Source organism: Rhinoderma darwinii, chromosome 2 (assembly GCF_050947455.1).
Source record: "Rhinoderma darwinii isolate aRhiDar2 chromosome 2, aRhiDar2.hap1, whole genome shotgun sequence".
Classification (NCBI taxonomy): Eukaryota; Metazoa; Chordata; class Amphibia; order Anura; family Rhinodermatidae; genus Rhinoderma; species Rhinoderma darwinii.
In genome coordinates this window covers 232,193,004-232,217,334 of record NC_134688.1, presented here as the reverse complement: position 1 = coordinate 232,217,334, position 24,331 = coordinate 232,193,004, and the positions used below count along the sequence as shown (strand labels likewise).

General features: G+C 40.2%; 1 protein-coding gene across 1 annotated transcript in view; it reads right to left on the bottom strand.

Moving 5' to 3' along the window:
* Nucleotides 1-24,331, bottom strand: part of VPS53 (VPS53 subunit of GARP complex) — a 180,233-nt gene that overhangs the window by 98,624 nt on the left and 57,278 nt on the right. Inside the window, exons 6-10 of the mRNA XM_075852929.1 lie at nucleotides 21,016-21,131; nucleotides 19,683-19,802; nucleotides 8,328-8,406; nucleotides 7,463-7,606; nucleotides 1,473-1,615 (exon numbers count right to left, since the gene is read on the bottom strand). Coding sequence (XP_075709044.1) covers nucleotides 1,473-1,615; nucleotides 7,463-7,606; nucleotides 8,328-8,406; nucleotides 19,683-19,802; nucleotides 21,016-21,131 — 602 coding nt within the window. The remainder of the gene's footprint in view (nucleotides 1-1,472; nucleotides 1,616-7,462; nucleotides 7,607-8,327; nucleotides 8,407-19,682; nucleotides 19,803-21,015; nucleotides 21,132-24,331) is intronic.

Below are 24,331 nucleotides of genomic sequence, written 5' to 3'. Positions count from 1 at the left end.
CAACTCCCATTGAAATCAATGGGAGGCATTTTCGGGCGTTTTTTGATGAGTTTTGCAGAGCGGTTTCCGCGCCAAAAAACTCGTCAAATAACTCCGTGTGAACAGGGCCTTACTGTTCAATTTTATTTTTATATTATAATGCTTTGGAATTAGCAGCAGATCGTTAGACCCGGTGATAGAGATTGCCAGAGATGCCCTAAGTAATCGCTATTGATTGCAGCATCACAGGGATAAAACAGTCCAGATTAAAGTTTTCTCCCAGCCCGGCTCTTGGCGCGGGGTAGTAGCTGTCTATCACAGAATTCTAAAGGTAGCATATAAAAATGTACAAGTACCCAGTGCTGTACATTTACGCACGCTAAGGGATTAAAGGATATATCAAGAACTTGCTTAAAAGACAATTCCTTATTATAAATGATATATGCTAGTACCCATTAGCTATGCTTACCTGCAACTTTAGTGCTTATCTGCTTTTTAGCTCAGCCTCATTAAGGCAAAGCTGTGATCACAGCGAATGTTTCAAAGCCTCCATTGCAGATTCCATCAAATTTGAAGGGTAGAATAAAACTGCATGCGGTGCAATTTTTTTCCATCAAAATGACAGACATCCTGATCGTACCTTGACGGGCGTTGGTAGTATTTGCCACATGACAGATCCTGAACGGCTTCCTAGTTTTCGTCGTAAGGTTCTGTTCACATCTTTGTCCAGGCTTCCGTTCATTACATTTCGAACAACAGATTCCAATGTCATTTAAAAAGACCTATTGACTTATAAAAGGAGGACCATCTTGGTTTCCGTCATTTGAATGCACGAATAGCGTGACTAGAAAGAACAGCATTTAGCAATGAACGTAGCCATAGCTGCAGTGGCTACAGGGATCTGGAGGTAGTCTGAAATCAACCTTCTGCTTCATCATTGGTGCAGGCTGAAGTTCTCCCTCTTCAGATTGGCTGCTATGTATTAAAACTACTACAAGTCCTCCAGCATGTCAGTGCATGGAGAGTTGATTTCTATTATAACAAAGGAAGAAGGACTGAAAAAGTACATACTACTAAAGCAGCAGAGAGATTATTAGGTAATTGCCACAAATATACGGAGGCAAATAAGCCTTAGTAACGGGGAGCCTGGAGAGTCGCGTTAAAATATTTCAGTGGGTTCAGGATGGAGCTATCCTTTAAAGACAACATTTGGCTGGGATGAATACTTGCTCACAATATTATTTGGTTTGCTATGTTTTTCCCATGACAGTCAATATGTAGAGTGTTATTGAGACTGGATTATACAAAGATATATACAAAGTAATAAGGACGTCAACTTCATAAACCATCTAAATATCAAACTGAACTAATATTCCACACAAGTTCTAATCTCTTGTTCATTAATAAAAAATAAAAAAAAATAGAAAAATTGGGAAAAGTCCATTTTGAAAAAAAACAAACCATAAAAAGACCACTTTACATTCTCAATTTACCTGGTTATATGGCAAAATTCTACAGCAATGCGTTCAGTCATGCACCAGTCCCCTGGGAACATGTGACCATACTTTTCTTCATATTCCACCAGCTGACGTTTAATCCAAGCATAGCGTCTATCAATTTTATCAAGCCAAGCAACCTACCATGTAAACAAATGTAAGAAAGTAAAAAGATGGCTACAGAATATGGTTACAATGATGAAATGCACATTAGTGACATTTTCTCTATTAATCGCTGTTCATATGCTACAACTATAGTGATGAACAAACCAAAATTAAGTCAGAAATATTACTAGGTTAGATTATATTTGCAAATGAGTCAATCGTTTTGGCTTTTTGAACCCAGCAATTATTGATATAAAAAGTACAGAATTGACACATGAATTTAAGAGGAATGTGTCATCATAAAATGACCTAAGATTTAGATCAAGTTTTGAAGTTAAATATTTTTTTTTCCCCCATGTCTTTATTGATATTAAAAAGTATATTAAAAAGTAATTAAAAAATCTTGCAGTTTTCCCTCTGCCCACTGAGCCTTACGATAGACTGACCCTTCCCGTTCTGTAGAGATCACTTCTCAGCAGTCATCTCACTATCACAGGCCGGATTACAATGAAAGGTAACACCTCTATATAGATAGCACTGGATCCGCCACTGACAATAGATGATGGACACAGCTCCCCTCCCTGCAAAATGACCTCTGCACGGGTCACAAAGCATGCCTAGAAAACTCTACCATAAAAATCAAGGGATCCTCTCCTGTTCACAGCCTCCTATGTTATATACAGTGGATATAACAAGTCTACACACCCCTGTTAAATGCCAGGTAATTGTCATGTTTCCACCTTTAATGTCACCTATAATCTGTACAATTATATTGAAAAACAAACTGAAATAATTTAGAGGGGAAAAATAAAAACACAAAACTACATAATGTGGTTGCATAAGTGTGAACACCCCCTTATAATTGGGGATGTGGTTGTGTTCAGAATTAGCCAAATCACATTTAAACTCATGTTAAACTCATGTTAAATAGTAGTCAGTACACAGCTGCCATTATTTAAAGTGATTCGGAGTAACCCCATATAAAGTTCAGCTGTTCTATTCGGATTTTCCTGACATTTTCTTTGTTGCATGTGACAGCAAAAGCCATGGTCCGTAAAGAGCTTACAATACATCAAAGGGATCAGATTGTTGAAAGGCATCAGTCAGTAGAATGGTACCAAAGAATTTCCAAGGCATTAGATATACCATGGAACACAGTGAAGATGGTCATCAAGAAGTCGATTACATTTGGCACAACAGTAACATTACAAAGAACTGGACATCCCTCAAAACTTGATGAAAAGACAAGACTAAAATTAGTTTGAGAGGCTACCAAGAGGCCTACAGCAACATTAAACGAGCTGCAGGTTGGGCTCAGGTGAGGTAACTTTCCAAAGCTTTCCACTTCCCAATTTTATACTTTCTTCCCTGTTAAACACCTGATTTCCAGACTTTATAGCTTACTATCCAGTAAGTTCAGAGAATCTCTGCTTGTTCCACTGAAGGGAAAATGGGAAGGTGATGTAGGTCCACTGACTGATGATGAGTGGGCCCTCTCCTCCCCTAAAGCTGTATCTTACAATCACAATGAGCGACTCATACAATTTAATATAATACATAGGGCATATCATACAACCTCCAGACTGCATAAATTCCGTCCCAAACAGCCGGACGAATGCCCTAAATGTGGGCTCACATCAGGCTCTTTTTATCATTTGGTGTGGTCCTGCTCTAATGTAGCCCGGTTCTGGGATCAGGTTGTTAAATTTTTAAATGATGAGATGGGGACGCCTCTCCAACTGTGCCCTAAGTTTTGTCTATTGACTCCTGACCCTGTAGACTGACACTCACGAAATACCCACACTTTTGTTGTGGAGACGTTATACTATGCCAAAAAGCTCTTAGCCAAAACCTGGCTGTCCAGTCATGCCCCCACATTTGCAGAATGGGTATCCATTGTAAGAAGTATGTTGCCTCACAAGAAGTGGTTGTATCAACATAGACATTGCCCGCTCAAGTTCACTAAAATTTGGGACAGGTGTCTGCAGTCCTCTTCCACAGTCCCTTCTTCCGAATATAGACTCTGACTCTCCCCCGAGCCCTTAACCTGTTTACTACAAAAGGGGGTTCTACTTAACCCTTATTCTGTTCACCCTTTTCTCATTCCATGTTTAAATTTACAAATAAACTATATATATTTTCTTCTATAATGCTGTATAGGTTTTGACCCAGACCTTTTGCTGAATATTACCTGTCAGTCTCATTATTCACTTGTACTTGTGGAAACTGTTTGTCTTAGTTAACCAGTGAATTCTTTCATTTTGCCATTTGCCTTAGGCCGAGATCGACTTTACACCCACATCTATAGATATTTGAGGAATGTATAATTACTGAATGCACTTTCTATTATATGAAACTCAGGTTAAAACAGGTTATGGTCTGATGAAACCAAGGTTGAACATTTTGGCCATTATTCCAAAAGGTATTTTTGGCACAAAGGCAACACTGCACATCACCAAAAGAACACCGTACCCACAGTGAAGCATGGTGGAGGCAGCATTATGCTTTGGGGCGGTTTTTCTGCAGCTGGAACTGAAGCTTTAGTCAAGGTGGAGGGAAATATGAACAGTTCCAAGTATCAGGTAATATTGGCACAAGTCCTGTGAGCCACTGCTAAAAAGCTGAAGATGAAGAGAAATTTCATCTTTCAGCACGAAAACGACCCAAAGCATACCTTCAAAGCAACAACAGAATGGCTTCACCAGAAGAAGATCAAAGTTTTGGAATGGCCCAGCCGGAGCCCAGACCATCCCATCCCATTGAAAATCTATGGGGTGACTTGAAGAGGGCTGTATACAGGAGATGCCCTCACAATCTAACAGATTTGGAGCGCTTTTGAAAGGAAGAGTGGGCAACTATTGCCAAGTCAAGATGTGCCATGCTGATAGACTTCTACCCAAAAGACTGAATGCTGTCATAAAGTCAAAGAGTATTAGTTTAAAGGTGTGCATATTTATGCAACCACATTATTTTTGTTCTTTATTTTTTCATCATAAAAAAATTCAGTTTGTTTTTCAATATAATTGTACAAATTATAGGTGACATTAAGGTGGAAAAAGTTCAGAAATTATTAAGCTTGGACTGATTTTGTAATATGACAAAAACCTGTTATTTTAACAGGGGTGTGTAGACCCTTTTATATCCACTGTATGTGGCAGCTTTAAAGCATATCTCTAAATGGTTTTCACAGAGCAGGGCAGCTAAAAATGGTAATTCTGTACAGAAAATAGAATAAAAAAAATATACAATCAGAAAATAAAAAATAGGACTAGAAAAAAAAGGAAAAGGGCAGATTTACTTGGGCAGAATTATGGCTTAAGTTTGCACCAAAAAGAACAGATGTTTGTTACTCATCCAACAAGGGGGTCAACTTAGCTGGAAAATGGGGCGTGGCTTAAGATGCCAACCAAAAGGTGGTATAAAGTTAGACAGAAGTGTCTAAAGGAGCACCAAATGGTCGCCACTGATCTCTGTGAGTTGCTGCCGATGGACCTCCGCATGTAGCTCATTGTGAAGCAAATTAAGTAATATAGGGCGCTGTCACACTTGTGTTCGTTTTTTTCTATCCTGTTTTCGATAATTAGGATAGAGTAAAATGCTGCGCGAGTCTATCCAGTGGAGAAAAAAACAAAAAAAAAAAACTTATCTGACGGAAACCTGACAGTCACAATATAAGTTAATGTGGTTGAAAAACCCGGATCCTATCTGCTCATGACTGATCCGTCAAACAAATTATGATAGATCAGTCATACATCCTGTAAAAATGAAAGCCAAAATGCCAGTGTCCACAGAGCCTAAGCTAATGTTCACAAAGGGGAGATAAGAGTATTTAAAGGAGTTGTTCCACAATTAAATATGACATTTCTGTTAGATCATGCTAAATAATAAAATTAATCATTTTGAATAATTTCCAAAAATGCTTCTGTGTCTAGATATTGTTGATACATACTTTTTATAGCGCCCCCGTGAGAAGAGGCCGCTTCTAGTGCAACAATTCTCATTGGCTGGTCTGCACAATAGCAAGAATCACTCTGAGCATGCATGCCCCCCCCAGCACTGGAAACATTAGCTATACGTTCTGAGAAGGTATTCCAAAAAGAATATGAATATATATATATATATATATATATATATATATATATATATATATATATACACACACAGTGGAATTATTTAAGATTACTCCAATTGAAAAAAAATAATGTTTTGCGTTAACTAACAAAGAAATGTAATATTTAGAATCGATGGACTACCCCTTTAAAGGGGTTTTCCGGAACCAATTAATACAAGCCTGTTAAACTAAACATGTCAAACCTAATCTTTTTGCAATGTACTTGCGTTTGAAAAGATGTTCCTAGCGGCGTATCTCATCTTCTATCATGTGATGCCTCGATAACCCGAAATTCTAACTTCCGCCTCAGCCCCGTCCATGAGCTCTAACTTCCGTTTTCCGGCAGTCTGAGTGTACGGTCACGTCATAAATGACGTAACTGTACACTGTGTTAATGGGTTGTACCATGTTCTCTATACTCCTATTCAGAGCATGTGTGGTTGATACACTCAGTGTCCAACACGAATGCTCTATTCCAGTGTTCAGCAACCTTCGGCACCTGGCACGCTCTCCCTGTATTCAGTGCCATTGTAGGTTACGACGCTGAAGACAGGGAGACTCGGGTGCAGAGCGGGGAGACAAAGGGGCAGAGTGACACAGTGGCAGAGCGGGGAGACACTCTGGCATGCTCTCCCTGTGTTCAAAGCCGTTGTATGCTGCGGCGCTGAACACAGGGAGAGACTCAGGGACAGAGCGGGGAAAGTCAGGTGGAGAGACACACTTGCATGCTCTCCCCATGTTCAGCGCCGCTGTATGCTGCGGCGCTGAAGACAGGGAGAGACAGGGGCAGAGCGGAGAAATAAAGGGGCAGAGCGACACAGTGGCAGAGCGGGAAGACGCTCTGGCATGCTCTCCGTGTGTTCAACGGGGAGACAGGAGGAGAGACACTGGCATGCTCTCCTCATGTTTAGCACCGTTGTATGCTGCGGCGCTGAAGACAGGGAGAGACAGGGGCAGAGCGGGGAGACCTTCACAGAGCGAAGTGACACTTGCATGCTCTCCCCGTTTTCAGCACCGCTGTATGCTGCGGCGCTGAAGACAGGGAGAGTTCCGGGGGCAGAGCGGAGAAACAAAGAGGCAAAGCGACACAGTGGCAGAGCGGGAAGACACTCTAGCATGCTCTCCCTGCGTTCAACGGGGAGACAGGAGGAGAGACACACTGGCATGCTCTCCTCATGTTCAGCAAAGTTGTATGCTGCAGCGCTGAACACAAGGAGAGACGGGCAGAGCGGGGAGACAAAGTGACAGAGCGAAGTGACACTTGCATGCTCTCCCTGTGTTCAGCACCGTTGAATGCTGCGGCGCTGAGCACAGGGGGAGACTCGGGCAGAGCGGGGAGACACAGTGGCAGAGTGGGGAGAGACTGGCGCAGAGCGGAGAGACACACTGGCATGCTCTCCCCGTGTTCAGCGCCGTTGTATACTGCGGCGCTGAATACAGGGGGAGACACAGGATCTTCAGTGGGGAGAAACTACTAGGGGAGGAAACATCGGCGCTTTGATTCATGGGATTTGTAGTCTTTATTCACAACAGGAAACGTCCGGTCACAACAAAATGCGATATAAACAAACTGGAAAATAACTTTAAGGGGGCATAGAATGAAGAAATTGAGCCATAAAAACAGATGGCGAACATAGGTTGAACAGAAGTAACACATATAAATGTTTATTAAATTTAAAAAATGATGTCGGAAAACCCCTTTAATAGTCCTAATGTTAGATGCAAAGTTTTCACATAACTGTAAATCTAGAACATTTAAGTGTCTACTTACATCTTGATTTTCTTGGAAGAGGACTAAGTATTCAGACAGGTGCTGTCTAATAAATTTCTTGATGATTTCTTGTTTAATCCGGACATCCAAAACATTGCCTACTAAGCAGGCATCACGCAGGACGTTACTGGGTCCGCCTGTTCTCTGATTGAAAATGATGTAAGAAGTTACATTTTGGTTCATGTAACTGGTTCTTTGCAAGCACAGGTAGAAATTTTTATCTTTTAAACTTGTTTAAATAGTCAATTATTAATGATAGCGTTTTCTCCCATTTGTGTAAATCCTTAGATTTAAAAATAAATATATATATATATATACATATATATATATATATATATATATATGCACATACATATGTACACACACACACACACACACACACACACACACACACACTCACACACACACACACATCATTCTAGTTTATACATAAGATAAATCTACAGAGATGCCTTCAGAAATTCACAATTTTGTTGGCTTCAGAGCTGAAACCTCCCAGAACTCCTTGTTGGCTACACAGAGCTTGCTCCTTGATTTGCATTCTGGGAAGTATCATATGTACCCCAGGTTAGGTACAGTCATTAGACTTAGGAAATGTTAATCGTCCCACTGTATTATAACTGTTAGCAGGACTGTCAAGAAGTTTGTCAAGTGTGTCTAATAGCAACAAGGAGAATTGTAAATGCAACTCTGGAATCTAATAAACACAAGCTGGAACTCATGACAAGTAAAGCGATGTATTTACAAAGTTACTAAACTTTTTTCTATATAAAAATGTACAATAAATTTCAAAGGTGAACATCATCAATAATTTTTTTAGGCCTCATGATAAAATAAAATAAAAAAGTATCCATAAAGGAATTACCTTAGTGCCCTGTGCTGGAAAGGCTTCCTCAAAATCAGCTAGTATCTGTTGTCCCAGTTCAGTCTGAGCAGCTTTAACCCTGGCAAGAAATACAAAGACAATTTAGGCATAATGCGAATTCTATGTATTAAAGGGTAACAAAACTTTTGACATGTCATAGTCATTTTGATCAGTGGGGGTCCGAGCACGGAGACCATCACCGATCGCTAGAACAAAGCAGCACAACAGTGACCCGCGAGATTCTGCTGCTTTGTTTTAGCGATTGGTGGGGGTCTCGGTGCTCAGATCCCCACTGATCAAAACTTCTGACATGTCACTGTGACACGTTTTATAGTTTTTTTTTTAAAGTTTTGTTACCCTTTAAGTATTCTATGAATTTGTGCTTTATCTATATTTATAGGGCAGAAGAAAAAAGATAGGCCAAGTTCTCTGAAGTTCCTCAAACAGCAGGCTAAGTCTAAAAATTCTAGCAAATATACATAGGTTATGGGCCCTTAGTATGATATGCAAAGAAATCAACAAATACATATAGATTAAAAATAGCATTGATGCCTAAATGGATGGCCAAACAGAGAAGTAATACAATAGACAAATAAGAATATATAGACTCTATAAATTATAAGTAATCATTTTAACAAGTTGTCCAGATATGAATATTATGCTTACATATCTATCATTGTGGAAAACCACTTTTTATCCAATACTAAAATAATTCCGGACTTAAGTGTAGGTCTGTTGCTTTATAACAACCAGAATTTCTGAGAAACCGACTGTCTCGTGTAAAGATGGACTCAACCATGTGATTCCAGCAAACGCCAAGCCCAGCTGTTATCCTTGTACCGAATGTCACTAGAAAAAGAACTTGTATTCTAATGAGGCTTCTTGTTATGATACTAGGACTACATTATATTTAAAGGGAATTGGTCAGCAGTTTTGAGTCCTTTAAAACTGCCGACAGAGCGATAAAGTGGAGGAGAAGGGCAGAGTAAACATAACTTTTGTTTTGGTCCAGCAATTTGCATGACCGAGAAACCAAACATTCCCCAGCAAAGGCGTTGCATGTGCCACGCTCTATTCTGAGTGATGGCTCTAGTGGCCAAACATTTGACTGCTAGGGCTGTTACTCAGAGAAGAGGGGTGGGTATAGCAGCAGGCATCTCGCAGCACCAGCACATCAAGAGCCCACCTTAGGGTAAGGCGACACTGACCCGGCCGCACTACGGCCAACAACTACGCCAGCACCATGTTCAGTGCAGTTGTCAAATAGCCTGTATATGGCCACGTGTTGTTGCGGGTAAAAAAGCATTTTACCTGCAAAAGTGTGTGGCCATTAATTAATAAACCCTTTACGGCTGCACAATTTTGCAGGTATATGGTCGTTTTACCATCAACAGACCACTTGACAGCAACGCTGAACATGAAGTCAACATGGTTGTTGCAGCCAGGACAATGCCGCCGCGTGTGGCCTTACCCAAGGCGGCAATTGCGATGGCGGCACTAGGGAGTTCAAACATGGTTTTCAATACCGTTATACTAATCATTCTGTCAACAGTTTTGAGGCCACTAGCTCAAGAGAGCAAACAATACAGCAAAAGTTTAATGGAGCTAATTCTTCACTTCATCTTTCAAAAACGGTTACACCATACAAATGTAGCAATCTAAGCAAGTAATCTGCGTGATGGAAAATTAACATTAGTTTCATACCATAAATAATCAATTCAAGACTTAGATTAATCCACATTCTACAGCAATTGCGATCAGTCTTCTGGAGTACAGTCAAAAAATGTATTTTGGAAGAAACAAAAATGCACAAATTATACTTCATAATTTTCCTCTCAATATCAGAACAAGTATTTGGACTGAAATGCAATTTAATTTCTTCAAAATTTGAACTCAAGCTCGAGTAAGGTCCTGTGAGAGGACTGAAAAGTAGCTTGATATTGAACATGGAATAATAAACCACATCTTTATTTGAAATCTATTTCTGGAGTGCTGCGATCATAAGATAGTCTGTGTGACAAAAACAACTTGCAAGGGCATACGGTGCTCATGCAATAGTCATTTATGCAGAATGTAGGTTATCCCAAACATACAAAAAACATCCATGATCACCAATGTGTGCCTGGTCAGTCCTGGCCCTATCGCCTATTGTACCTTCAATAAAAATGTCTGTACCTGGATGACTAGAAGCCATGTGCAGAGGCTGTGTATAAAGCTAAGGGTATGTTCACACGCAGTGACTAAAAACGTCTGAAAATACGGAGCGGTTTTCAAGCGAAAACAGCTCCTGATTTTCAGACGTTTTTGTAACAACTCGCGTTTTTCGCGGCGTATTTTACGGCCGTTATTGGAGCTGTTTGCCAATGAAGTCAATCAAAAACGCCTCCAAAAACGTCCCAAGAAGTGACATGCACTTCTTTTTCGCGGGCGTCTGTTTACGCGCCGTATTTTGGCAGCGACGCGTAAAATTAAGCCTCGTCGGAACAGAATACCGTAAAACCCATTGCAAGCAATGGGCAGATGTTTGTAGGCGTAATGGAGCCGTTTTTTCAGGCGTAATTCGAGGCGTAAAATGCCCGAATTATGTCTGAAAACACTGCGTGTGAACATACCCTAAGGGAGGGAGTTACAACTAAAACCGGCTCTTTTTTCTCAATTCTACATCAATGGCACACTGCAAAACAAAGCCATAACAGATGCAATATGGAACAGTAACAAAGTCCTGCAAAAAATGTAAAAAAATAACCCGTTATGAAATGATTTTGCAATCTCTCATATTGGAAAACCGTTGTTTTATTCATAGAATAGTCAACGCTGACAACATATTGTTTTCAGAGTAAAAAGACCTCAAGTAAAAGATCATTTATAACCCAATTTTAGAGGAGTTCGAGGGAACACGAAGTGCACAGGATCATGTCCTCATATCAAAAACAGGCAGTCAGAATGTTAACTTATGAGTATTCCAACCTGGAACCCAATATCTAGACCAAGTAAGAAAAAAATCCTAATTTTTCCTGCCTTTCACATCTTTTTCCCTCAAGCTTTCAAATAGCAGTAAAGAGTTACAAAACCACAAGTTCTTTTTGCTTAGCCTACCAGAAATTTTAGACAGGGACTGGCAGAGAGCAGCATAAAAAAGGGGCTGAGGCAGCCGGTCTTCAGCGACTTGTGGTACAGTTGTTATGTCTCAGTGAAAATACTTTCCAGGCCATTTCAAGTATTAGTTATGCCCATTTAACCTTTTCAGGTTGTATAAAGTGAATTAAAGAACGCATTGCACTTTCTCAATGAGGAACAGGATATTTGTAAATAAATCACGTTAGTAAAGTTGTAGAACCTAATTGTCCCATTACAAAACATGCGTGTAACACAAGTAGAAGAAGTACATTTTATTTAGTATTTAAACTAATATCTAACAAAGCCATGCCTACATGCTACAAACATTACAGGTAGCGTCTAGCAGAAGAAGTAGATTGAGAGACAAAATGTAATGTATGTACTGTATATAGCCAAGGAGATTGAGGAACTGCAAAAATAAACAACTGTTTGAGTAAATGGAACGGTTTGTAGAAAGCTACAGAAATCTAAAACATTCTGTATATTTATAAAAGCAAAACTGAGATATTTTGACACGATATTTAGATATTTTTACATAGATTTTTTTTTAATAAATATTTTCATATGGCAGTGTTAGGCTATGTTCACACGGAGTATTTTGCCGAGTTTTTTTTACACGGTTTTTGACGAGTTTTGCGGCACGGTTTCCACGTCAAAAAAATCAGTGTGAACCCAGCCTTATTTGGGCACTACTGAAGTATGATGGTTTTTGGCCAATACATAATAGAATTATGTGGGCACCTTATGGTACTGTTACTAGAGAGGCACTGTAAGTAATATTTCAATGCCATGCACCCTCAATCGGTTCAATATCGCTAATTCAAATATTTAGATACTAAGCTGTGCGGCTGCACAGCTCAGTATTGTAATACATGAATGTAGTCAGAGCGTGGGTGCGGCCGTGTAATACAGCCATTACTCCACTCCTGACAAGTGTGCGTGCAGTCAGTATTATGCGATGTGGCCGACACTGAAGACAGAACACGGCGGGCACACTACAAAACACCCCCATGTTCTGTCTTCAGTGCCGGCGCCACAGCTCATTAGTGCAGAGCAGGCCGCATCACCTCATGCTCACCATGCACGCACACTTGTCAGGAGTGGGGAAATTACTGTATTACACAACCGCAGCCCTACTCTAACGGCGGAGATCAGAGAAACCTCTCATCTCCCTCGCTATTCCCTTGAATGCTGCGATCAAAGCTGACCACAGCGTTCAAGGGGAAAATGAGAAGGGGGATGCCCTTTGGATCGCGTCACAGGGAATCCCTGTGATGCTATCGAGGGACATACCATATATGGGCAGACAGCCCAGAGTCCATTGAAGGACCCCAGTTCTGTCTGACCATATTTCTTGTTGTTAGGGCATAATTAGGTATGTCCAAACAACTGTCGGTGTACTATCAGTACACAGGCTAATGTACTGGCATATAGATATATGCCAGTACATTAAAGTTTAAAAAAAACAAATTTTTTACAATAAACCTTAAAATCAAAAAAGTCTCCATACATAAAATATATACATTCGGTATCGTCGCGACCGTAATAACAAATTTATAGCGTCATTTATCATGTTCACGCGGTTAAAAAAAATAAAGTAAAAACTGCTTTCTTTCACTTATTAATGTGAGGCACGTCGTATTATGAATTTTGAACCTCCATGTGACTCACATTGATCGTAATTAACCTCATCATGTACCTCACACATTAACCCAATATTGTCCATTATGACTGAGGGACATGATGGGGTGAATTACTATTAATGTGAGGCACATGGAGGTTCAAAATTCATCACACTACGCGCCTCACATGAGAAAATGGAAGAACTTTTATTTTAAATTATTGTTGGCAAATTATCGTTTTGGTATAGAGTATCCAAATTCTGGTATTGTGACAACCCTAGTCACCGTTGTGCAGAAGTTCCGTTGTTTTAAAGAAATGAATAGCGCAGTCGACTACGGTATTGACTCCGTTAAAACTACGGAACCCTTGCACAACAGTGACAAATGGAAATCGGATCTGCACTGGATCCGTCACCATTGAAATCAATGGGGATGCAAACGGAAACCTATAGTTTCCGTTTCTTTCAGTTAGGGTTCCGCTCATGGGTTCCCCTGACGGAAAGCTCTGACGGCACACTTGAACGGAGGAGCCCTCACACAGATGTGAACGAAGCCTAAGATGGGAATACCCCTTTAAGGACCGGGTAGAAAATCTCAATAGTAATCAGTGGATTTAGTATTTAAAAAACCTTTGTGACACAAACACAACTTGAAAGGACATAAGATGCTTATGCAATAATCATTCAAGCAGAATATGTGTTATCCCAAACATACAAAACATATACATTTTCCTTATTTTTGAAAGAAAAGCAGAGTTTTTTCAATGAAGATAACATTAAATTAATCAGAAATACACTCTATACATTGTTAATGTGCTAAATGACTATTCTAGCTGAAAACGTCTGGTTTTTAATGCAATATCTACATAGGTGTATAGAGGCCAATTTCCAGCAACCATCACTCCAGTGTTCTAATGGTACATTGTGTTTGCTGTGTTAGAAGGCTAATGGATGATTAGAAAACACTTGAAAACCCTTGTGCAATTATGTTAGCACCGCTGTAAACAGTTTTGCTGTTTAGAGGAGCTATAAAACGGACCTTCCTTTGAGCTAGTTGAGAATCTGGAGCGTTACATTTGTGGGTTCGATTAAACTCTCAAAATGGCTAGAAAAAGAGAGCTTTCATGTGAAACTCGACAGTCTATTCTTGTTCTTAGAAATGAAGGCTATTCCATGCGAGAAATTGCCAAGAAACTGAAGATTTCCTACAACGGTGTGTACTATTCCCTTCAGAGGACAGAACACACAGGCTCTAACCAGAGTAGAAAGAGAAGTGGGAGGCCCCGCTGCACAACTGAGCAACAAGACAAGTACATTAGTCGCTAGTTTGAGAAATAGACGCCTCACAGGTCCTCAACTGGCAGCTTCATTAAATAGTACCCGCAAAACGCCAGTGTCAACGTCTACAGTGAAGAGGCGACTCCGGGATGCTGGCCTTCATGGCAGAGGGGCAAAGAAAAAGCCATATCTGAGACTGGCTAATAAAAGGAAATGATTAATATTGGCAAAAGCACACAGACATTGGACAGAGGAAGATTGGAAAAAAGTGTTATGGACAGACAAATCGAAGTTTGAGGTGTTTGGATCACACAGAAGAACATTTGTGAGACGCAGAACAACTGAAAAGATGCTGGAAGAGTGCCTGACGCCATCTGTCAAGCATGGTGGAGGTAATGTGATGGTCTGGGGTTGCTTTGGTGCTGGTAAAGTGGGAGATTTGTACAAGGTTAACAGGGATTTTGAATAAGGAAGGCTATCACTCAATTTTGCAACGCCATGCCATACCCTGTGGACAGCGCTTGATCGGAGCCAATTTCATCCTACAACAGGACAATGACCCAAAACACACCTCCAAATTATGCAAGAACTATTTAGGGAAGAAGCAGGCAGCTGGTATTCCATCTGTAATGGAGTGGCCAGTGCAGTCACCAGATCTCAACCCCATAGAGCTGTTGTAGGAGCAGCTTGACCGTATGGTACGCAAGAAGTGCCCATGAAGCCAATCCAACTTGTGGGAGGGCCTTCTGGATGCATGGGTTGAAATTTCTCCCGATTACCTCAGCAAATTAACAGCTAGAATGCCAAAGGTCTGCAATGCTGTAATTGCTGCAAATGGAGCATTCTTTGACGAAAGCAAAGATTGAAGGAGAAAATTATTATTTCATATAAAAATCATTATTTCTAACCTCGTCAATGTCTTGACTATATTTTCTAGTCATTTTGCAACTCATTTGATAAATATAAAAGTGTGAGTTTTCATGGAAAACACAAAATTGTCTGGGTGACCCCAAACTTTTGAACAGTAGTGTACATGGCCATCATTTTTTGTCTTTTCTATCCTGGCCCTGTGTGCCTTCCCTGAAAAATGTCTGCACCTGGATGAATATTAGCCTTCTGCCGAGGCTGTGTATAAAGCAAAGGGAGGGAGATACAACTAAAATAGGGTCTCTCCATTCTAGATCAATGTTATACTACAACACAAAGCTATATTGGATCGAATGGAACAGTAAGAAAGTCTTAGAAAACCTCAATATTAAATCAATAGAATTGTCTCTAAGGCCCTGTTCACACTGAGTTTCTTGCCACGGAAATCGAGGCAAAAACCGCGGCAAAAAATGGCCGAAATTGCCTCCTATTGTTTTCAGTGGGAGGTGGGGGCGTTTTTTTTCCTGCGAGCAAAAAAAAACGCCCGCGGGAAAAAGAAGCAACATGCCCTATCTTTAGGTGTTTTCCGCCTCAAAAAAATCGCTTCAAATCAATGGGAGACGGAAATAAACCCGTTTTTTTTTTGCCTCAATTTTTTACGTTTATCTTACTCGTTTTTCGGCAAAAACGCTCCCGGTTATTCCCTCTGTATGTTGAAGAAATAGCTAAAATAAAACGTGACAAACAACCGCATCAAAAAAACGCGTGTGGTGGAAAACCACTTAAAAAATACGGAGCTGATTTTTCCAGGCAGAATTTTCTGCCTGCAAAAAACTGTGTGTGAACGGGGCCTCTCCCAGCATGAGTCTCAGACAGACAATGAAGGATACTGCTGCAGCTTCCCCGTTCTCCCTGCCTAGAATTTACTGTTTCACACGGCTGTAGATGCATTTTTTGAGGCTGAGGAGTTTTATGTACTCTTCCAGATAGCAGTAATGGAAAGTGTGAAAAAAAAACTAAAAAAAAAACAATAGGTACACTTTAAGATGATCACAATCGAATACATTAATAGCAAACTGAACATAGGAACTGCTATTGTTTTTTGTGTGTGTATTTGCTCTCCTTTGTCTCACTTTACAATATAAAGAATTCTTCTCTATGTGTCTCAGCAGGGACCCCTTCCCCTCACAATCCTGTTTCTGGCTATAAGACAACTGGCTGCAGCAGGAATCCCTCCTCCCATCCTCACTGCCCTGTCTGCAATAGGAGACAAAGAATATTAAGCCATGCCCCCTGCACCACCTTTTAGACAAAATTGGAATAGATCAGAAGTCAATTTTGTGTTTTAGGAGCGTGTAGAAAATACTGCAGGCTGACAAACCGCGTGAGCAAGTAGATTTACTTTTATCACTAGTTTCTAGGCTTAGTGTTCCTTTAAGAAATCCATTTGTCTATCTATACAAATCCGTGTTTTCATTATTAGTTTCCTCTTGTTCAAGCTAGCTCTGTGAAAAAATGTACAAGTGAGATAAAGTTTTTTTTTTAAACATTTTGGAACACTTCCAAATTTCTGGAAAGATGATTGAACCAACTTAAACCACTCAAATTAATTTTAAACACAAAAATAATTCTGATGCGCATGTCCTGACACATTCCATCAAAGTAACTCTTACATGATGCTTAATGATACACCCTGCCCATTAATTTATTTTTTATTTATAGAATTAAATGGAGTCAGTATTCGCCATTGCTCTCAACATTTACTTCTGAAGGGAAAAATGCTTACGTCTGGTTTATATAAAATGCATTTTATACATAGAGCAAATATGGAAAAGCCCAATTTTAGCTGTTGTCACTGAAGGAAATTAGAAGCAACTGCCCACGAGTCTATTTATTCTGGCTTACACAAAATATATTTCCTTATTCTGAACAGTGGAGATGTAAGCTATGTGCAGGGTGTGCCTTTCATTTCCGCACAAATCGCGATTCCTATCACAACCAGATGGAACGGTTATCAAAATGTAAACATCAGGAAGGAGGCTCGGCAAAGATGCAACTAAAAATATCAGAGCTAAACTATCCACCATGTTTCCCATTGACATTTCAAAAGAGAGATGGCATCTAAGGGCTCATCTATCCTGAAGTGATCAATGCCTGAGAAACTTTAAACTGCTCCATGACTCCAAATGTTTCCACTGATAAGAAAAAGACGTAGGATACATGATGGAAATGTGTAATTGATTGTGAACAATGTGGAGGTGGTCTGAAAAGAGATTACATTATGAAACCAGTCTCAAAAAGTATATATTGTGGACAAACAGACTAGGAAAAGCTAATCACAAACTAAATGTGAACTGCATATAAATAACACTGACTATTTCTAGTACTTCTGATTTATTGTTTCTGCATCTGGTGTATTGTTTGCATTTTTTGTTATATTATTGATACTTTTTATGATCTGGACTCTGCTGTATATTTCGTCGTTAAAAATTCATCAAAGGGGTATTCCAGCCTATCTACTGGGTAGGAGATAAATGTTAGATCGGCCGAGGACCAACCGTTACATCCATTTCTGATCAGTGCCACAGATTTTAAATGAAGCGGTAGGTCGTATGCTCGTCCTTGCCGCAGTAATGCTGCTGGGGATATCTGGGTCCCCCATTTTAGCCATAGGTGGGGATCCAGCAGTTAGGTGATTGCTTTTAAAATCTGATGGAGGCAATTAAAGGTGAATTTTAGCCTAAAATATTTAAATGGACACTAACTTTTCAAACAGCGTATACTAATCAAATAGTATACCTGATATAGATCAACTTTGTAATTTACTTACTGTTAAAATGTTGTTTTTATCCATGCAAATTCCGTGTGAAGTCACTGTCCCTAGGGGTGCCCCTTCCTGTAATCTGCTGTCCACCCTATATTGTCAAGCAAAATCCATCCTAATTTACAGCACAGAACTAACGAACTGCAGATAGTGGAGGTGTGTCTCGTCACAGTCTGCCAAAACAAGTCTATGAAGAGGGAAGGGGGCAGGAAGAGGTAGCAGAGCGAGAAAGAGGCACAGACATGCTACCGATAGAAGTCTATGGAGAACTGAGGGGGAGCAGGAGCAGAGCGGAAAAAGACACAGACAGATGCTGCAGCAGTTTCCTGGTAAGTATTACGTCTCACTCCAGTGCTGGATTCTCAGCTACACTGCACATTACTCCTGTATAATCGCTTCCTGCTGCAGTTTCTATATATGTGATAGATAGCACACATAGAAGAGGAGATTCCTGCTCTCCTATCTCTGTGTATAGAAGACATGTTAGCCATTAGGTTCCATCTTCTAGCTCAGAGACAACTGAGAACTAGAGTTAGAGCTTGCTAAAAAATGCAGAATACAAGTAATATAACGGCCAGAAATAGTGTTATTCCTCATGCACATAGATATGACCGTTTAGGTATGCTTTAAGTGTTCAGACATTAGCCGTCATTATGTAAAATTGATTAAAAAAAAACTTTGTAACATATGAGCAGACAATTCCAGCTCTGAGTAGAAATCTAGGAACCATGGTTGTTTTATGGATGTGTGTGTTAACAAAGACAGCCTGATCTCCAGCTGAGGCCTCAAGATCTGAAACAACGGAATCTGATAATTGGCCAGTATAAACAGGCCTTTAGGCAGTAGTTTATTATCACATTCTGTCAAATATCATGTGAAGGAATTTATTATTAAATGGGTTTTTCCATCTCGGACTCTTATGGCATATTCAAATGATATGCCTTAAGTGTCCGATAGATGCGGGTAACAGAGGTTGGACCCGCAACTATCTCTAGAATGGGCCCCCCTGATTCACATCCTACCTTCCGTCCCTGGGCTACCACGGAGTTACAAGGTGGCCGGGTTATCCAGAAACAGTGGAATGCGTTTTGCTACACGGTTTCCAGAACTCCCATAGAAATAAATCAAAGTTACGGAAACAGCGTAGCACAGTGAGCTATGTGGTTTCCAAGACTCGGGAGTTACTGAAACAGTGTAGCTTATGTAGCATTTCATGCAGCATAGCAAAGCGAGCACAGCTAATTCCGGAAAACCCAGCCACCTCTTAACTCAGTGTTCTGAGTTCAGCGACAGAAGGTAAGATGCGGTCAGGGGCCCAGTTTTAGAGAAAGGTGTGAGTACCATAGTTGGGACCCGTATTTATCGGACATTAATGGCATATCCTGTAGATGTGCCATAAATGTCCGAGATAGGAATACCCACTTTAACATACATCACAAATAGGAAAAAACTCAAATACTGGTAGACATTTTAAAAAACCGGTGCAAAAATATATACATATTTGTCCATAGTAACCAATGAGATTTCAGCTCCCATCTTTCTAAAACTCGTAGGAAAATGGAAGCAGCAAGCTGACATGGTCTCCTCCACTTTTTCTTTGAACCAGTTTTGATAAATCCTCCCAACTTTTTTCTAACAATAAACTCACCTTTCTGAGAGTTGTCGAATCTGTGGTATACCCATGTACTTTTGAAAGTGCTCCAGCACATTCACTACCCCTTGGAGAAGGTTGGCAACCTCGCCATACTGCCTTTTTCTAGTCATCGCTCTAAAAAAAATATAATAAAATGTACTTAATCCATCAATACACATCAGCACATTATATATACACCGATCAGCCATAACATTAAAACCACCTGCCAAATATTGTGTAGGTCTACCTACTGCCGCCAAAACAGTTCTGACCCATCGAGGCACGGACTCTACAAGATTATGGAAACTGTAAGTTGCAGGTTTTGGCCACCAAAAAAAAAAGGACTAGTTTTAACAGCACTTCCCACAGATGCTCAAATCAGATTGAGATCTGGGGAATTTGGAAGTCAACACCTTGAACATTTTTGTGAGGTTTCTCAAGCCATTGGTGAACAATTTTTGTAGTGTGGCAGGGTATCCAGATAAATGCCAGGACCCAAGGTTTCCCAGCAGGACATTGCCCAGAGAATCACACTTTCCCCGCCGGCTTGCCTCCTTTGCATAGTGCACCCAGGTGTCATCTCTTCCCCAGGTTAGCAATGCACCTGGCCGTACACATGATATAAATGTAAATGTGATTCATCAGGCCATAACACCACCTTCCATTGCTCCATAGTCCAGTTCTGATGCTCGTGGCCCATTGTAGGCACTTTCAGCAGTGAACAGGGGTTAGCATGGGCATTCTGAGTGGTCTGCGGCCACTTAGCCCCAAACGCAGCAAGCTGCGATGCACTGTGTGTTCGGATACCTTTCTATCATAGGGAGAATAAACTCTTTCAGCAATATGTCCCACGGTAGCTCTTCTGTTGGATCGGACCAGAGGGGCTAGCCGTCACTTATAAATGAGCCTTGGGCGCCCATAACCCTGCTGCCGATGCCCTGGTTATCCTTTCTTGGACCACTTTTAGTAGGTGCTATCCACTCTATACCAGAAACACCCCACAGGACCTGCTATTTTGGAGATGCTCTGACCCAGTCATCTAGCTAAATAGCTCAGTTCTTTACTCTTGCCTATTTCTCCTGCTTCAACATATCAACTTTAAGAACTGACTGTTCACTTGCTGCCTAATGTATGCCACCCCTTGACAGGCACTATTGTAACAAGATAATCCATTTAATTCACTTCACCGGTCAGTGATTTTAATATTATGGTTAAACGGTTTATATATACACTTTGAAATCTAATTAGAAATATAGAATTCTAACATGGAGAACAAAGAGCGAACATGTAACTTAAATTAAACGGATCACAGAAATATCAACGAGGTCAGAACAGCTAACAAACTTACTCCAGTGAGTCAACTCCTCCGGCCAGCATGTGTAGATGGTTCAATGTTGTAATTGATGTGGTCAAATGGCGCTTGGCATGATCCAACTGCTTAATATCCCGTGTGATTTCTTTCACCTTGGAATAGGCATACAATATTGGTTAATGATGGAATTTGTAAAACAATGGAATTGTAAATGATGGTAATTTAGTTCTAATTTTGGTACAATTTCTAAGACATACCCAGGGCTAATAAAGTGCTCCTTAAGTGACACATGGCATGCATGTGTCCCATATTGTACCGAACCTATAACTACAGTGGATATAAAAAGTCTACACCCCTGTTAAAATGCCAGGTTTTTGTCATGTTACAAAATCAGTCCAAGATGAATAATTTAAGAACTTTTTCCACCTTTAATGTCACCTATAATCTGTAAAATTATATTGAAAAACAAACTGAAATCTTCTAGGGTGGAAAAATAAAAATAAAGAACAAAAATAATGTGGTTGCATAAATATGCACACCCTTAAACTAATACTTTGTTGAATTTCCCTTTGACTTTATGACAGCATTCAGTCTTTTTGGGTAGAAGTCTATCAGCATGGCACATCTTGACTTGGCAATTGTTGCCCACACTTCCTTGCAAAAGCACTCCAAATCAGTCAGATTGCGAGGGCATCTCCTGTGTACAGCCCTCTTCAGGTCATCCCATAGATTTTCAATAGGATTCAGGTCTGGGCCCCTAGCTGGGCCATTCCAAAACTTTGATCTTCTTCTGGTGAAGCCATTCTTTTGTTGATTTGGAGCTATGATTTGGGTCGTCGTTGTGATGAATTGTGAAATTCCTCTTCATCATCAGCTTTTTAGCAGAGGCCCGCAGGACTTGTGCCAATATTGCCTGATATTTGGAACGGTTCATAATTTCCTCCATCTTGAAAAACAACCCCAAAGCATAATGCTGCATGCACCAAGCTTCACTGTGTGTACGGTGTTCTTTTCGTGATGTGCAGTATTGGCTTTGCTCCAAACATACCCTTTGGAATTATATCCAAAAAGTTCAACGTTGGTCTCATCAGACCAGAACATGCTTTCCCACATGCTTTTGGCAGACTTGATATAGGTCTTTGCAAAACATAGCCGGGCATGGATGTTTTTATTTGTTAGTGAAGGCTTCCATCTTGCCACCCTACCCCACAGCCCAGACATATGAAGAATACGGGAGATTATTATCACATGCACTACACAACCAGTACCTGCCAGAAAATCCTGCAGCTCCTTCAATGTTGCTGTAGGCCTCTTGGTAGCCTCCAGGACCAATTTTCGTCTTGTCTTTTCATCAAGTTTTAAGGGACGTCCAGTTCTTGGCAATGTCACTGTTGTTCCAAATGTAATCCACTTCTTGATGACAGTCTTCACTGTGTTCCATGGTATATCTAATGCCTTGGAAATTCTTTGGTACGCCTCTCCTGACTGATGCCTTTCAACAGTCAGATCCCTGTGATGTGTTGCAAGCTCTTTACGGACATGACATTTGCGGTCACATGCAACAAAGAAAATGTCAGAAACATCCTAATAGAACAGCTGAACTTTATATGGGATTACTCTGAATCACTTTAAATAATGGCAGCTGTGTACTGACTACTATTTAACGTGAGTTTAAACGTGATTGGCTAATTCTGAACACAACCACATCCCCAATTATAAGAGGGTGTTCACACTTATGCAACCACATTATGTAGCTTTGTTATTTTTATTTTTCCCCTCCAAATTAAAGGTGGAAAAAGTTCTGAAATTATTCATTTTGTACTGATTTTTTTGACATGACAAAAACCTGGCAATTTAATGTGTAGACTTTTTATATCCACTGTATAGCAATATATTTGCCAGGTTACATACTGGAAATGGAGTCACTTCCATTTCACACTTGTGCTTCAAACTGTTCACTAAAGTCAATGATTGGTCCTGTTTTTCACAAAGCAAAGCAAATTCATTCCCCAGTTTTAGAAGGTAATGTTTTAAGCAGAATGAAAAAAAAAACAAAAAAAAAAAAACAACAAAAACCAAACAGCAATTACGCATTATTTGCGGTTAGATTTTTTTTACGCCGTGCGGTAAGTTATCTTTATTCGACAAGTAGTAACGATTGCGGCAGTACCAAATATCTATTTTTTTAATGGTAAACAAATTAAAAAGAGAAAAATTAGTTGTAAAAAAAAAAAATTTTTAACATTTTTATTTTGTTTTCGTTTTACAAAACGTTATCACTATTTAAAATACTTATATTTTTTTTGTCCAACTAGGGGAATTGTAGGAGTGCTCGTTTGATCGTTTGTATGTGGCTTTGGAATACATAGTATTCCAAAGCATTATTGGCAGTCGGTGGTACACTGACAGGCTACCTATTAGGCCACGTCCTCGCCTGCCATGGCAACCCATCGGCGAGGCGCCAATGGGCTGAGACAGGGAACCCCTTCTCACTGTCAAACACCTTGGATGCCACTGTCGCGATTGACCTTGGCAACTAAAGAGGGTAAACTCCCAGGATCAGAGTTCTTTACGATCCCGGCAGTTTCAGCAGGACCAAAACTGTGCATTAGAGCCATGGTCCTGCTGCTAATCTTGTGGGCACAGTGACAGTGCCTACCAGAAAAGAGCGCCATACTCCTGCCATTACATCAACTTTTGAGAAATTTGGGAATATTTTCAAGGCATTGTCCAACAAATCCTTCTTTGTTAGAAGGATCCCTTTATTATGCTGATCTCAGCATAAAAAATGTCCCCCTGCTGGGACCCCCAGTGATCAGCTGTAATCTGCGGGGGAACCACAGGGAAAATTAAGCATTATGCTGTGCCTATTCAAATCAATAGATTGTCTGTGTAATGCAGGACAGGACTTCAAGAGCAAGAGACACTTTGGAACCGCTCTACTCTCTGGCCAGAAAATGAGGATCCGGAACAGAGGAATCTCCCTCTATTAGCTCAGAATTCCCAAATGGGTTACATGAAAATGGGATTTATGAACTAGACCATCTCTTTAAATAAATTTTGATTTTTAATCCCTTAAGGATGCAGCCTAGTTTGGGCCTTAAAGGGAAGGTGTCATGAATTTTTTTTTTTTATCCAATTGCTTTTAGTATGATATTAAAATAAATTTTATTTATTTGTGTTCTTGTGTTCTACTTTTTACTTTTTTCTTACTTTTACCTCTCTATGGGGGCTGCCATTTTTTTTTTCATCTCTGTATGTGTCGATTAACGACACATACAACCCCATAGAGAATGCGAACGGGAGCCGTTCAATTCACTATAGCGTACGCCGTCTGTGTGGGAACGGTGCA